The 12,322-nt window shown below is 43.2% G+C and overlaps 1 protein-coding gene and 1 long non-coding RNA gene across 3 annotated transcripts in view; both read right to left on the reverse strand.

Moving 5' to 3' along the window:
- Positions 1 to 391, reverse strand: part of SALL4 (spalt like transcription factor 4) — a 14,622-nt gene extending 14,231 nt beyond the window's left edge. Inside the window, exon 1 of the mRNA XM_026042124.1 lies at positions 211 to 391. Within this exon, the coding sequence (XP_025897909.1) occupies positions 211 to 280 (70 nt within the window). The 5' untranslated portion in view covers positions 281 to 391. The remainder of the gene's footprint in view (positions 1 to 210) is intronic.
- Positions 392 to 3,974: 3,583 nt separating this feature from the next.
- LOC112949680 lies at positions 3,975 to 10,897 on the reverse strand. 2 transcript variants are annotated; one of them, XR_003249852.1, is made up of 4 exons: positions 10,831 to 10,897; positions 6,885 to 6,976; positions 6,028 to 6,114; positions 3,975 to 4,060 (listed from the first exon to the last, which is right to left on the reverse strand). It is a non-coding gene; the product is annotated as an uncharacterized LOC112949680 (long non-coding RNA). The 2 variants fall into 2 exon arrangements; XR_003249851.1 differs by lacking the exon at positions 3,975 to 4,060 and adding an exon at positions 5,087 to 5,184.
- Positions 10,898 to 12,322: the final 1,425 nt, after the last annotated feature.

A 12,322-nucleotide genomic window follows, 5' to 3' on the forward strand; every position in this document is an offset into this window, starting at 1 on the left:
AATAAAGAGGCGCCGCCGCTCCCGAGGTAATATCGTGCGGGGGCCCCATCGGGGATTTAAATGGCCCGAGAGAGCTGGGGAACCMGTGGTGAGAAAAAGACCCGTGGGAAAGAAGGGAAGCACGAGAAAAAAATCCCCCCAAAAGCGCCCCGCGCCCGGCCGCGCCGCGGGACAAAGTTGGGAGGCTCCGCGCCGCGCTCCGCTCCTCACCACTTGCAGCATCTGGGGGCTGCTCCTCGGAGTTGATGTGCTGCGGTTTCGCCTGCTTGCGTCGCGACATGGTGCACCAGCATCGGGAGCAAAATAGTAGCAATTATTTTCCTCTTCACAACAAATTCCTAGAGTTGGGAAATTACCCCCATTGGGCGGAATGCGCATGTCAGAGTAATTATGATTATCAATAATGCATTGCGATTTATCATGGGGCCCTGACAGCTGATTGGCCTGAGTCCAAGGGCTCGCAGATTATTCAAATCAGGCCCATTGATCCGGGCGCCCAGGGGCACCCTGGGCCTTGTAGTCCCGGCCCGCCCCGGCCCAGCCCGCCCCGGCGCCCTCAGAGGTGCGGGGGCTGCGCGGCCCGCTGCGCACCGGGGCCCATCAGTGGGAACGAAAGAATAGGGCAGGGCGGGCCGGGTGTGTGTGKGGGGGGGACACGTGTACCTACTCACCTGCCCTTCTTACATCGAGCTCTAAAGTATTTACTTATTTTTCCCCTCCCCGGAAAGTCGGCATGGGGCTCGCTCTGCCCTTTGTCGCGATAAGGTCGCGAGGGAAAGAGCGCGGGTCGCCCGAGTGGCAGAAAATGCGGGGGGGAGGAGGGCTCCCGGAGGCTGGGGCTGTGGCAGGTCAAGGGGCTGCTAAAAATTTCTTGTAGGACTCATATTCTGTGAGGTTGAAAAAAAAAAAAAAAAGGAGCCAAGAGCGTTTTTAAAATAAGTTAATAGGTTTAAACGTAAAAGATCTGTGTGTAGGGGAAAAAAAATGAAGTGAAAAGCAACACGTTGAGAGGGTTTGCAGAGCATCGCGCTAGCCCGTGCGCTGCAGGACGCTTCATGTCGGCTCCCCCTTGCGCTCCGTTCCGCGTGTGACCGCGGCGCGCGCTGCCGGGGCAGCCCCGCCTGGGTGGCCGCGGCCCCGGGGGAAGGTCCCGGGCGAGCGGCGGCAGCTCCCGGCTCCGCGCGGCTCCGGCACCTCGGGGCTCCGCGCTGCGCCCCGGCGCACACGCGCAGCCTCCGCGCAGATGGGAGATGCGGGTTGCAACATCTTGCGCCTCTTTGTTTGCCCCTGCAGCCCCGGCCAGGTCTGTCAATCGCAAATCAACCGTGTTGATGGAGAAGCTGGAGAGGAGGATCGATGTGGTGGTTACAGATTTAGGAGACCTAGGCTCAGCCCCAGGGCTCGGGGCACCCTCAGGTCCACCAGCAGCGATTTCCCGTGGCCTGTGCCTCAGTTTCCCACTGGCAAAACTTGGCAATGTTTCCCTGAGGTGCAAGACTGTCTGGATGATCATCCAGCAGTGACTGCGTGGGGTTCTGATCCGCGGCGCGGTAACAAAATCGAATTTAACAGCTGTCCGGAAGGTAGAGGGAAGGAGCGATGTTTTATAACGAGGTCGCAGCAGTTGCCACAGGCCATTGCACAACACTACAGTCTCCTCTAACAGTTACTTCATCAGCATTTTTAACTTGCAAAGCACCTGGGTTCCGTGCAGCATTTACTGTGCTCTGAGGTTTGTGCCTGCGAACACGCAGCGTTCACGATGCTGCTGAGGACGGACTTTTTGTGGCTCTTCAGGAAGGGGGAGCTGTCGTTTGTGTGGGACAGCCATGAAAAGATCTTAACATTGGAGACCAAGGTAAACAGTGCATCATGATCTAATTAGTTATATATCCTCTTGGGGTTTGGTTTTGTTTTTATAGTGTCTCTTAAGGGRTTTTATTTAGCTAAGGATAATACAAACTTCAGAAAAATCTTGCCGAACAGAAGGTACCAACCCTCCTCCTTGGACAATTATTGAACATGGAGGTCAGGGGACACATTTTGTTTTTCAGGGTACTTTCCTTGCTGCTTCCTCTGCACGCAATTGCTTTGCAACCCCCTGCTCATGATGCACTATTGTAGCAGGAGTGATATAGCCAGAGAAACTCCGTATTTAGAATAGAGAATAAAAGAAATTATCAGGTATTTAAAGTCACCCTGACCATTTTTATGTGGTGATTACTCCACCCTCACGTTGCCTAAGGAGCTTCTATGCATTTGTTTGCTTAACTGGCAGCTTGATATGCTCTTTGTTTCCAAAGTGTGTCCCGAGGAAACAGACTGTTAAGCAAGATTGATACCAATTGATCCACAAATAGATATCTATATTGATGAATTTTCTCCCTTTACACTTGATATCCTCAATATAACCCAACAGATTTTCATTTATTAAACATACTGCTACCACCCCCCACCAGTGAATTTATTAAACACTGTTTTATGTGTCAAGCTGAGAGAGAGGCATCCCTGTACAGTAGATCCATATTTAAAATAGCTAACTCATGTGGAGCACTCATACTGAATGTAAAAGCATATATTATATGAAATCAATGGAAGTTTTGGTATTGATTTCCCAGGCTTGGCTTTTCACTCAGTATAGCTCTATCTCATCGAGAGAGTGGAAATAGAGTAGGAAAGTGTTAATTTAAAAAAGAAAACAAAAACAAACAAAAAAAAAAAGTGAAGAAAACACCAAATCCCAGAGCAAGGGAGCCTGGTGGGAAGCTAGGGCACGCAGKGCAAGCACTATTGGCTGGAAATCATAGGGAGGAAGGAGAAATGCCACCAGGAAAGCTGCTCTGCCTGTACCTCTCCRGGCAGGAGTTCCCAGGCAGCAGTGACTACAAACGGGCTATTCTGAACAGTTACATCATACGTGASAGGCATATTCCCCAGCTTCGCTACGATCATATGGATTAGCATGATTACAGCTTCTGGATTTGAAAAATAGCAGGCTTCCTTTCCTGGCTTGACATTTATTTATTTTTTTAAGAGAAATCCAGAGGAACAATCTCCTGCCACCAACAGAGCCCAGGCATCGCTCTTGATAGGCAGCCTTCCAGCCCCAGCCCGACCCACCTCGGCGCTGATAAAAGGYGGCTTTTCCTAATGCTCCGCGTTATGAGCACGTGGTGCAACTCATTGCCACGAGAAGCTATTGCCAGAGGCAGGAACCACCGCTCTGTCCAGCCCGGGAAAATTCCCATCTTCAGGAATTTCCCTTCAAAATGATTAGGACTATGACAAATCTGATAAGCATTTGTGCATCTAAGCATACATATATGCCCCCCTGTCCCGCAGCAGACACTCAGTGCCACCAATGCAAGGAACACATTCTGAAACATTCTGTTCTGTCCTAATCAGCTCAGTTTACTGCATATTAAACAAAGAAAAAATCTTTTTTTTTCCTCCAAATTCAAATTTCAAAGATAAATTGAGAAATGCCTTTTTCTAAATTGCCCTGTTATCTACACTTTCATCATTCTGAGAATAAAAAATACATTCTACTTATTACAAGATAAGAATACAGCTTATTACCAGCTAATTGCTGCAGTATAAACTCCGGCTGCTTGAACATTACATGGTTTGGGTATGGTTAAGAAGCCTCAAGTTTGCTGATGTGAAGTTATCCATAGATCTGTAGGTGATGTAAATCAAAGTAATTTATGGTCATTGGTGGGGCAGCTGTTCAAGATTAAAAGCAGGACCTGAGACATTCAAATTTGAAGTGGTTAATAAGTATGTTAAATTGTATATGGCAAAGTACATAGGACTCCTCCAGACTAACTGAATCCAAAGTAAGGAGACTGTCTCTGTAAACAGTTTTTATTCCATTACAACTGTGGCAATTAAAGGATATTAATTTTCCTCATACTTTATAGGAATAAAAATAAGGCTCGTTAATTCCATCCATCCCTCCATCTTYCAAATGACTTCTGAACCTGCTGATAATTTCAGTTGAATCTGACCAAAACGAGGCAGTGGTTTCAAAGCCAAAGATTACACCAACCCTTGGCACCTGCGCAGGGAAGAAGAGTCCGAATCAAGGTCCTCACTGAAGGAAAGCAGTAGAGTTCAAACCCTCTCTATGCACAACACAGCAGCTCGCCAGGCAAGGYAGGTGCATGGTTGGTGCCACTGTCTGGGGACAGGTGACACCAGCCACTGTCCCCCCAGAGCCACATACATGTGTTGGTGCTGGCCGCCCAAATGCATTGGGGATGTTGGATTGAGCAGGCAAAATCCCAAGGCGTGGGATAATGATGCAACATAAGTCTTTAGAAACAGGCTCTTTTAGCTCACTACTCTGGGAACAAATTGCTTATTGACCTATTTGTACTTGTGGTAGTACAACGGCAATTATATAGACACCATATGCAATTTAATCATTTCTCCACAGGAATTGTTAATAGTAATACAACTACCCTCACTAGAGGGATRGCCCCATGTTTTATAACAAATACATATATATAATATTTATACTTACGGAGCAACATAATTAAAGAGGTACCATTTTGCACAATTAAGCTTTAGTTTAAACAATTTACAAGCTCTCCTGAAATTGCTTCTGATTTCCCTGTCACAAGACTAAATCTTTAGGCTAGGATTTTCAAAAGAGTTGGCATCAAAGGGACGTAGACATCTTATTCCATTCATCCCAGTCTTAAATATTCAAGAAATTAAACAATAAGTAAAAGAGTAATGAGGGCTTCTATGAGGTATTAGTAGAACTTCATATTTTCTTCACATCGCTAAACAAATGCAATATTACACCATCACAGACCTTCTATTAATAACTAGTTGTTTTGTGTGAAAAGCTATTTATCTTGCAGGCTTTCTGATCAGGGCAAGTCCTGTTGGCTTAGGAGCTGAGAATCTGCAACATCAGCCTATTGCTCCATTCCTGGTATCCTGTCTGGCTCAAGACACCGGGAAAAAGTCATAATAAATAACTTTGCAGTTATGTTGCAGGAATGATTTGGAGGCTGATGGATGGARGGAGAAGATTTGAGGTAGCATGGTTGGTTCGCCTCCCTTGCAGCTTGGCAAGTGAGGGTTTAAGGAGTAGAAATGAGTTTAAGCACTTYGTGGGTTTCCCTCTTCACCTTGTAAACCCATTTTCCTGTGCTCAGCTTGACAATGCTGCGGATTCCAAGACATTTTATAAATGCTGCAGAACCACCTTTGTAACGATACCGCTAATGCAACTAATGGACTGTTCAGTCCCACGGGCTCTACGCCGTTACATCAAAGATGCATTTTACCAAAGATGCGTCTGATCAAAGATGCAGGAAACAACTTAATTTGAAACCTTAGATCTCCCAAGCAAGCTAATGAGTTGCATAGGAATTGTAACTTTTTTTGAGGGGAGGGAGAGAAAAAAAAAATACACCCTCCCCGTGGCTCCGCAGCCAGGAGGAATGAGAGGCATGTGGGCTAGGCAGGTAAACAAACAAATCTGTGGCTGTTTGTTAAAATGCCCAAGCGCTTCATCTAGGCAAGAGCAAACACGAGCAGCTCCGTTGCTCTCAGCATGAAGAGTCTTCCGTGTAGCATCTCGTATGACGTGGAGGGTGATCTAGCTTTCCCACAAAACCCAAACCAAACTTTTTAAGGAATGGGTTATATGCATGTTAAATGAGTAATATCCATTTTTCAATGGGTATTTATCCATTTTCAAACCCTTGCTTCTGAATAACAGTAGCATCAGAGGTAAATGGTAACTTGAGCCAGTGGTATTTGGAAGACAAGAAGAGAAATCCTATGAGATCATCAGATCTGGTGTTTCCAGATCCAGAACCAAAAAAGGTACCTTTTTTTTTTTTTGTAAGCATTAAACTGTTTTGGAGCCTTTGGAGGTGTCTAATTATTACCTACTCTGTAGGGGGAATACAGGCATAGCAGAACAGCTCAGGACTAAGGACTGCAAGTGGCAGAGGTTGCCACCAGTGCCTAGAAGCTTCCTCCTGCCCCTCAATGACTTACCTGGTCTCCTATGGCAGGGTCCTCAAGTAATAGACAGCAGACCATAGCTGGATGCAGTTATGAAATAGTTCACCAGATGACACAATGCTAGATACAATTCAGAAGACAATAAATTAGCACAACCTCCTCCCATATCCTTATCATCCTAGATAACTGTGATTGAATTGTGTGTAGCATTGCTTCATAGTCAGTCCCTCAATACATCCTGCCTCTGTGTTATGCTAAAATGCAGCTCCTTGTGCTTCGTGAGTGGCAAATGAAACATGTTGCAAAGGACTGAACTTGCTTTCTAGAGCCTCTTCTCAGGTCTCTGCTCCTGAGAGCTGCAAAGAAAAGTGGCTCTCTGGGTCCCAGTCTGTGCAGAACAATCTTGAACGCAGAGCTCTGAATGCAGAGACTGCTGCTTTTTTGATTTAAATGTATTGGCGATTTTTGGCGATATTTCCTACTCCACTCACACAAACAAATAGTTAAAGGGATTTTACATGGCTGGCTYTTCACACAGATGTTGAGGTACTACATCAGTAAACTGAGAGCCCACTGGGATTAGGATCACATATTTGATATCCCTGCTTATTATATAGAATTAAAATTTTACATGGGAATTTATTTACACAGAAACATTTTTTTTAGTTATAATGAGATAAATCCCAGTTTAGCTGATATATAGCCACGCAGTGATAGTATGATAATTAAGAGAAATCGTATACTTTTATAAACATGTCTTTAGTCAGAGCAGAAGTTTCAGTTCGAACTGCGGTAAATGGCATTTTCTACAAGGTGTTTCTTCTGCAGAATGCTGCTTTCAGCAAAGGACATTATTGCTACTTCATTTTCTCCTCAAACAAGGGGAATACCTTTTGGTGTCATTGCAGCTACAAGTTGTCTCCCACCACAGATCAAACAGGCTTCAGTCTTCATCAGGTGAGCTTCGATGCAATCAATAAAACTGGAAATAAAGGAACCCGAAACAGGTGAATGAATACCCTGGAAACCAGCAAAGTTGGGACAGAACTAATTAAATGCAATAGCTGTCTCTGCGTCTGACTAAACCCAATGGGCATTTTGGCTGCTTTGCCAGCCAAGGTCACTCCGGCCTCCCAGTTTTGGGATTAATAATAATAATAATAGGATATTTTCCCCTATGAATCTCAGCTGTTTAAATGCAACTCTGTTAACACTGGCTGATCGGGCTGCTGTCCAACCTTCTTTCCGAAATCCTGGATAACTGTCTAGAATGGGAAGTTTCTCTGGTCATGGAGCAACTAGGCTCAGCGACCTGTTTGATGCTGGGCTTTGGCAGCACGCCRGGCAAGAGGAGCCACCACCGCCAGGGTCAGCCTTCCCACACAGCACACCCCCATGCCCTGCTCTCACACCTGATCACTGCCAGGTAATTATGCCAAGAGCACGGATGTCCCATCGCAGCCATGCACTTCCACGTGTGCCTGCACATCTCTCCACTGTCCCTGCCTCACGTGCTCTCCAGGCAAAAAGCAGCCCAGGGGAGAAAAACAAGAGGAGAAGGCTAAAATAATCATCACATCTGTCTCAGTCCAATAATACTTATTAGGGCCCTTCAGTTTTGCAGCTTGTCAGAGCTGACTACAAGGGGAGCCAATGCAGTGTTAGAAAACCAAGTGAAACTGGCCCCTCACAAGCAGCTTTTCAGCATCTCCCGCTTTGCAGCTCCTTGCGGCTATAACCTGGTTATCCCTGATTACAAGTGTTCTTCGACAGCTTCAATTTAATTTAGGTATGTTAGCTAAGGTGCAGTCTACTCCACAGACTGTAACTAGATTAAGAGACAGATCGGCTGTAATTGGAGGTCCTGATTGAATTAGATTGGGATTACAAATATAATTGGATATGACCCTATTTGAGATACTTCAAAGGAAATATATCTTCAGAGCATGAAAGCTCAAAAATCAACAGACCTTTTGGAAAACCTTGATCCATTTCCTGTGTGGATGTAGCGGGTTCTGTATCATTCCAGTGCCTTTTGCAGAAATATGTTACTTAAAAAGCAATTGCATTGGTGGAAACTATAAAAGAGGCTCCTGGATATATGTTCCCAGATCCAAGATAACATCCCTGCAGATTCATAACCTTGCTAGTGACACAGCCAGATTAGGTTAAAACTGTGCCTGAAAGGCGCTTTAAAACCCAGTAACAAGTCCTAAGTATAGACTAACAGGCCTCAGGTTTTATTGTAGGATATAAGCTCTGGAGCCACAGTTTAAGCAAAGAATTCCTTTTGCTGACATGGCTTTTGTARAAATTTACATCTGAAAAGAGCAGTTGGCTGAACAACAGTGGCAGCCCTGGTTCAGTGCTTGACACCTTGCCGCATGTAGAGGACAAAAGCTTGAAAACTTTTTTTTTTTTTTTCATATGATGTCTTTTCTTGTTTATGGCCCTTAGTATTTATGGTACTGCGAGCCTCGAGTCACCAGAGACCTGGTTAAGTAGGTCACACCATAAACAGGCTTATCAGAATAACAGCAGGCTCATAATTTAAGCAGGAAAAATGCAGAGAATACATTTTGTGGATGAAAATTGGAAATCTAGCAGTCTCTTAAGCAGACATTAAGGARAGGGGGAAAAAAAAGATATAAAGAAGAGGAAGAAAAAAAATACAATTCAGCCTTCAAGAATACCTAATCCTACTTCTATATACATTTCCAGTATTATTCAGTGATGACTACAGCGCTCCATTCTGGTTGAGGTATGAAATGAAATGCTCAAGTGTTTTGGGCATCATCATTCAATCTCCTTATCCAGAATCTTCAAAAGGTGCTTAATATTGAAGCTTATATTGGGGAAAATAAATAAATAATAGTAATAAAAAAGCTATTCTCACACAGGAATCCATCCGTRTCTCAGGGGAACATACCAAATTTAGGTTGCTCCCAAGTTTCTACCTCTTCTGCTCCACATGCAGAGGAGTCTCCAAAGTGGCCTCAGCAAATCTATAATGTCCTGACCCAACTCTTGCAGTTCTCCACGCTGCTTCATGTCACAGAAAACATGACATCCCCGTTGCCCATTGTGAGGTTTACTATCAGGCAATCTCAGGGAAGATGACAAATGCATTTGAGAATTTCCATGCCCCCAAATGAGACCCATAACCACTATCACAACAACAACAATAGATAGGGGACTTCGGGGCTTCCTTGTGAAATAGCATCACAGATATCTAGGAAATTTTTTATTTATATGTTGTTTACATACACACAAGATTTATGTTGCAATTAAATTTCAGTATAAATTAGTCTGTGAGGCTGTTTAATTGTAGGTGCAAATCAAGTAGGCAAAATGTCCTTTTGCTTTCCTTTTTCTCCTTGGATTTGTATGCGGTTCATTTGTGAGCTTCACAACTCTGCATATATTTTGCAGGTGACAGTCYACCTTGAAAAAGGCATCGTATGGCCTAGCTCTTTAAAAGGATCACTTAGTAAATGATCTCTTATCCATTTTAATTAAAGTGGTATTCAACAAGAAACCCTTCTTAGGCTTAGGTGCATAAATTCACTCAATTTTGTACATCAAGAGAGCAAATCATTTCCAAATATTGACATATGTTGAAACTATTGATACAACTGAAAAGGTATCTTTCTTTTAATTGAGATTTTCCCATTTCCAAGGCTGGTGTTATGTGACAACTTTAGCATGAACAATCTTTATCTCCCTGCTAGTTAATTGAGAGAGGTCAGATTACTTTAAGGAGCCAATCACTCAGGGTGGGGGTTGCTGTAATTTAGGACATCAGGAATTTTGACTCCAAAAACAATTCTTTTTAAACTTTTCATCTCAGAGATTAACTTGTAAATTTTCGGGAGGTGGGGGTTGGAGAAGAACAAACTAGAAGCACAGAAAAGATTGGTAGTCATCTTAAGCACACTAAATGCTGGCCAAAGAGGGGGGAAAAAAAAAAAAAAAAAAAAAAAAAAAAAGGCAATTTCCTTTATTTACTAAGCTTGCTCCATTCTGGATTGTGCATGACTTGGCAAGGATATATTGACTTTTCATGAGCTTCTTTTTACAATTACAAAAGAAAACAAAATTACTGATTGGAAAGGAAACCTTCATTGTTCTGTTTTGTAAAAGAAAAAAGTTTTGCGTGTACTTGGAAGAAACAGAAATGCATCAAAAGAAAGAGAGAAAGCAGATGATGCTACAGAGATCAATACAGAAAATTGGGTGAAATAGAACATCTAGTATGTCTTAAAAAAAAAAAAAAAAGAAAGAAAACCATTTCTCATATCCTAAGTACATTTACTGAGTTGTTTCCTACAACTTTTACAAGCTGTACTTTGTGTCCAAGACCTTGTGATATGTTTTAAGATAAGTGATTTTTTTTWAAATGATTATTTTGAAAGAACTAAAGCATGATAAAATCTTGGGGTCTTCAGAGACTATGCAAAGTGATTTCAGTAAGGCTGGTGGGGTGCCAGTGGTGCAGTAGGGTAGGGATGGAAGAAGGAAAGGCCCAGAGCAAGCTGCTCTCCTGGGTGACAGGGGYGTTAGAGCCAGCAGAGAGGCCTCAGGGACACAGAGCAAACCTGAGCAACAGGAATATGTCCCTCCTGTTCCAGCTTTGTACCACCATATTTTTAATTCCAACAAATGAATTCTCTGAATGAGCAACCAGGATGTGGTTCCCTGCGCCAGGGTGGGTTCATCTCAAGTTAGCACATCAAGCCCAATGGAGAAAGCTTTCAATGTTTTATCACCCTGCTCTATCTAGCCAGAGCCCATTGCTAATGCAACAGAGGAGCACAAAGTCATGAGCAAATTCACCTGGTCAGGCTTCACAGAGCCAAAAGAAGGAGATTCCCAGATCTTGGAGCACAAGGTTACACAGGAGCCATAAGGARATCCTTCTCCCATCCATCCAGAGCCTTTTACTTGGCCCTGAAGCAGGGCTACCCTTGGAGGTGGGAGGTATAAATGGGCTCCAGCAGAGCCTGGGTAATGTGAGACACCTGGTCTGGTGGTCCTGTGGCAACAGTGGCCCATACAGCCTCCTTCCACCTTGCCCCAACCTTCAGCCTTCTTGTAAGAACTGTTGCTTTTATTTACCCAGCCTCACATATAATCATCTGTCTGCCAAATGTGATGGAAATTCCCTCCATACATCCATACATCCAGAGAGAGAGGGGAAGAAAGAAAAAAAAAAAAAGTGCATTACTGCTATTTTGGGAAGATATTGAGGAAAACTTCCTTCATTTGGGGAATCAGTTATTGTAGGGCAGCTGACAGCACGTGAGGACATGAATGACTCCTATTCAGGGCACTTGCAGAGAGCAGTTTCTCCATCTAAATGGTGCCGCTCAGGTTCAGGTTACCAACTCCCATGATATTTGATGTGTCATTTAGAGCTGAAGTTCCTAGAGAAACAAATGATCGTATGAGGAGCCTTTCTTCAGCAAAGCTGTAAAGTAATCTTAAAACACTTGGTCACAAAGAAAAGCCTGGAAATGTGGGGTCTCCATAGGGTTTACTCTAAAGTCACAAAACTACAGAAAGTAAATAAAACATTTCATGTAAATACATATGCATATATATATGCACACATACATATAAATCTCAGAGGACTCTATAGCTATTGAGAAGTTGAAACTAATACCTATTTTTTCTTTTTTGAATACCTGTGGTGTATAATGCTGTGTTTATCTCACTCTTAAATGAAATTTATTCATCTAGACCCAGTGCATATTCAGTTTTGCAGATACTATCGATGATATGTGAATAAAAAAGACACAAGAAATCACGTTTCAGCCTGAAGGGAATATGACCCTCGGTCTCTATCTGGTTTTAGTCTGATGATCACAGAGGGTAAAGAGAGTACAGGGACACAACTTCTAGAATATATTAAAAATAAGGGAAAGAAATATCAAAGGAGATAAATGACAGGAAGTAATGCCCCCTCCCTCAAAAAAAAAAAAAAAAAAACCCACCACCAAAAAACAATCAATCAAACAAACAAACAGCAAAAAAGTGCATTCTAACACTGCTGAAGAATGGCTTGTCACCCTGATCTATGGGCACAAAGTGGCAGATTCTTTGGTGGTAGAAAGTTGTTTCAGCAAGACTGAACTCAACTAAGTGTGTAGAGCCAAAGTCGGCCCCTAGCCATGAAATAGATTTGCCAAATTGCTTTTGATTCATTGTATTTATGATCTTAAAAGCATGTAAGCTATTTTTCCTTTTTTTTTTTTTTTTTTTTTTTCTTTCGGAATAGAGTAAACATAGCTAAAGAGGAGGAGACTGGGTTCAGTGGTGCCCACCT

The sequence above is a fragment of the Nothoprocta perdicaria genome, unplaced genomic scaffold (assembly GCF_003342845.1).
Source record: "Nothoprocta perdicaria isolate Ctin4 unplaced genomic scaffold, notPer1 scaffold_3, whole genome shotgun sequence".
Lineage (NCBI taxonomy): Eukaryota > Metazoa > Chordata > Aves > Tinamiformes > Tinamidae > Nothoprocta > Nothoprocta perdicaria.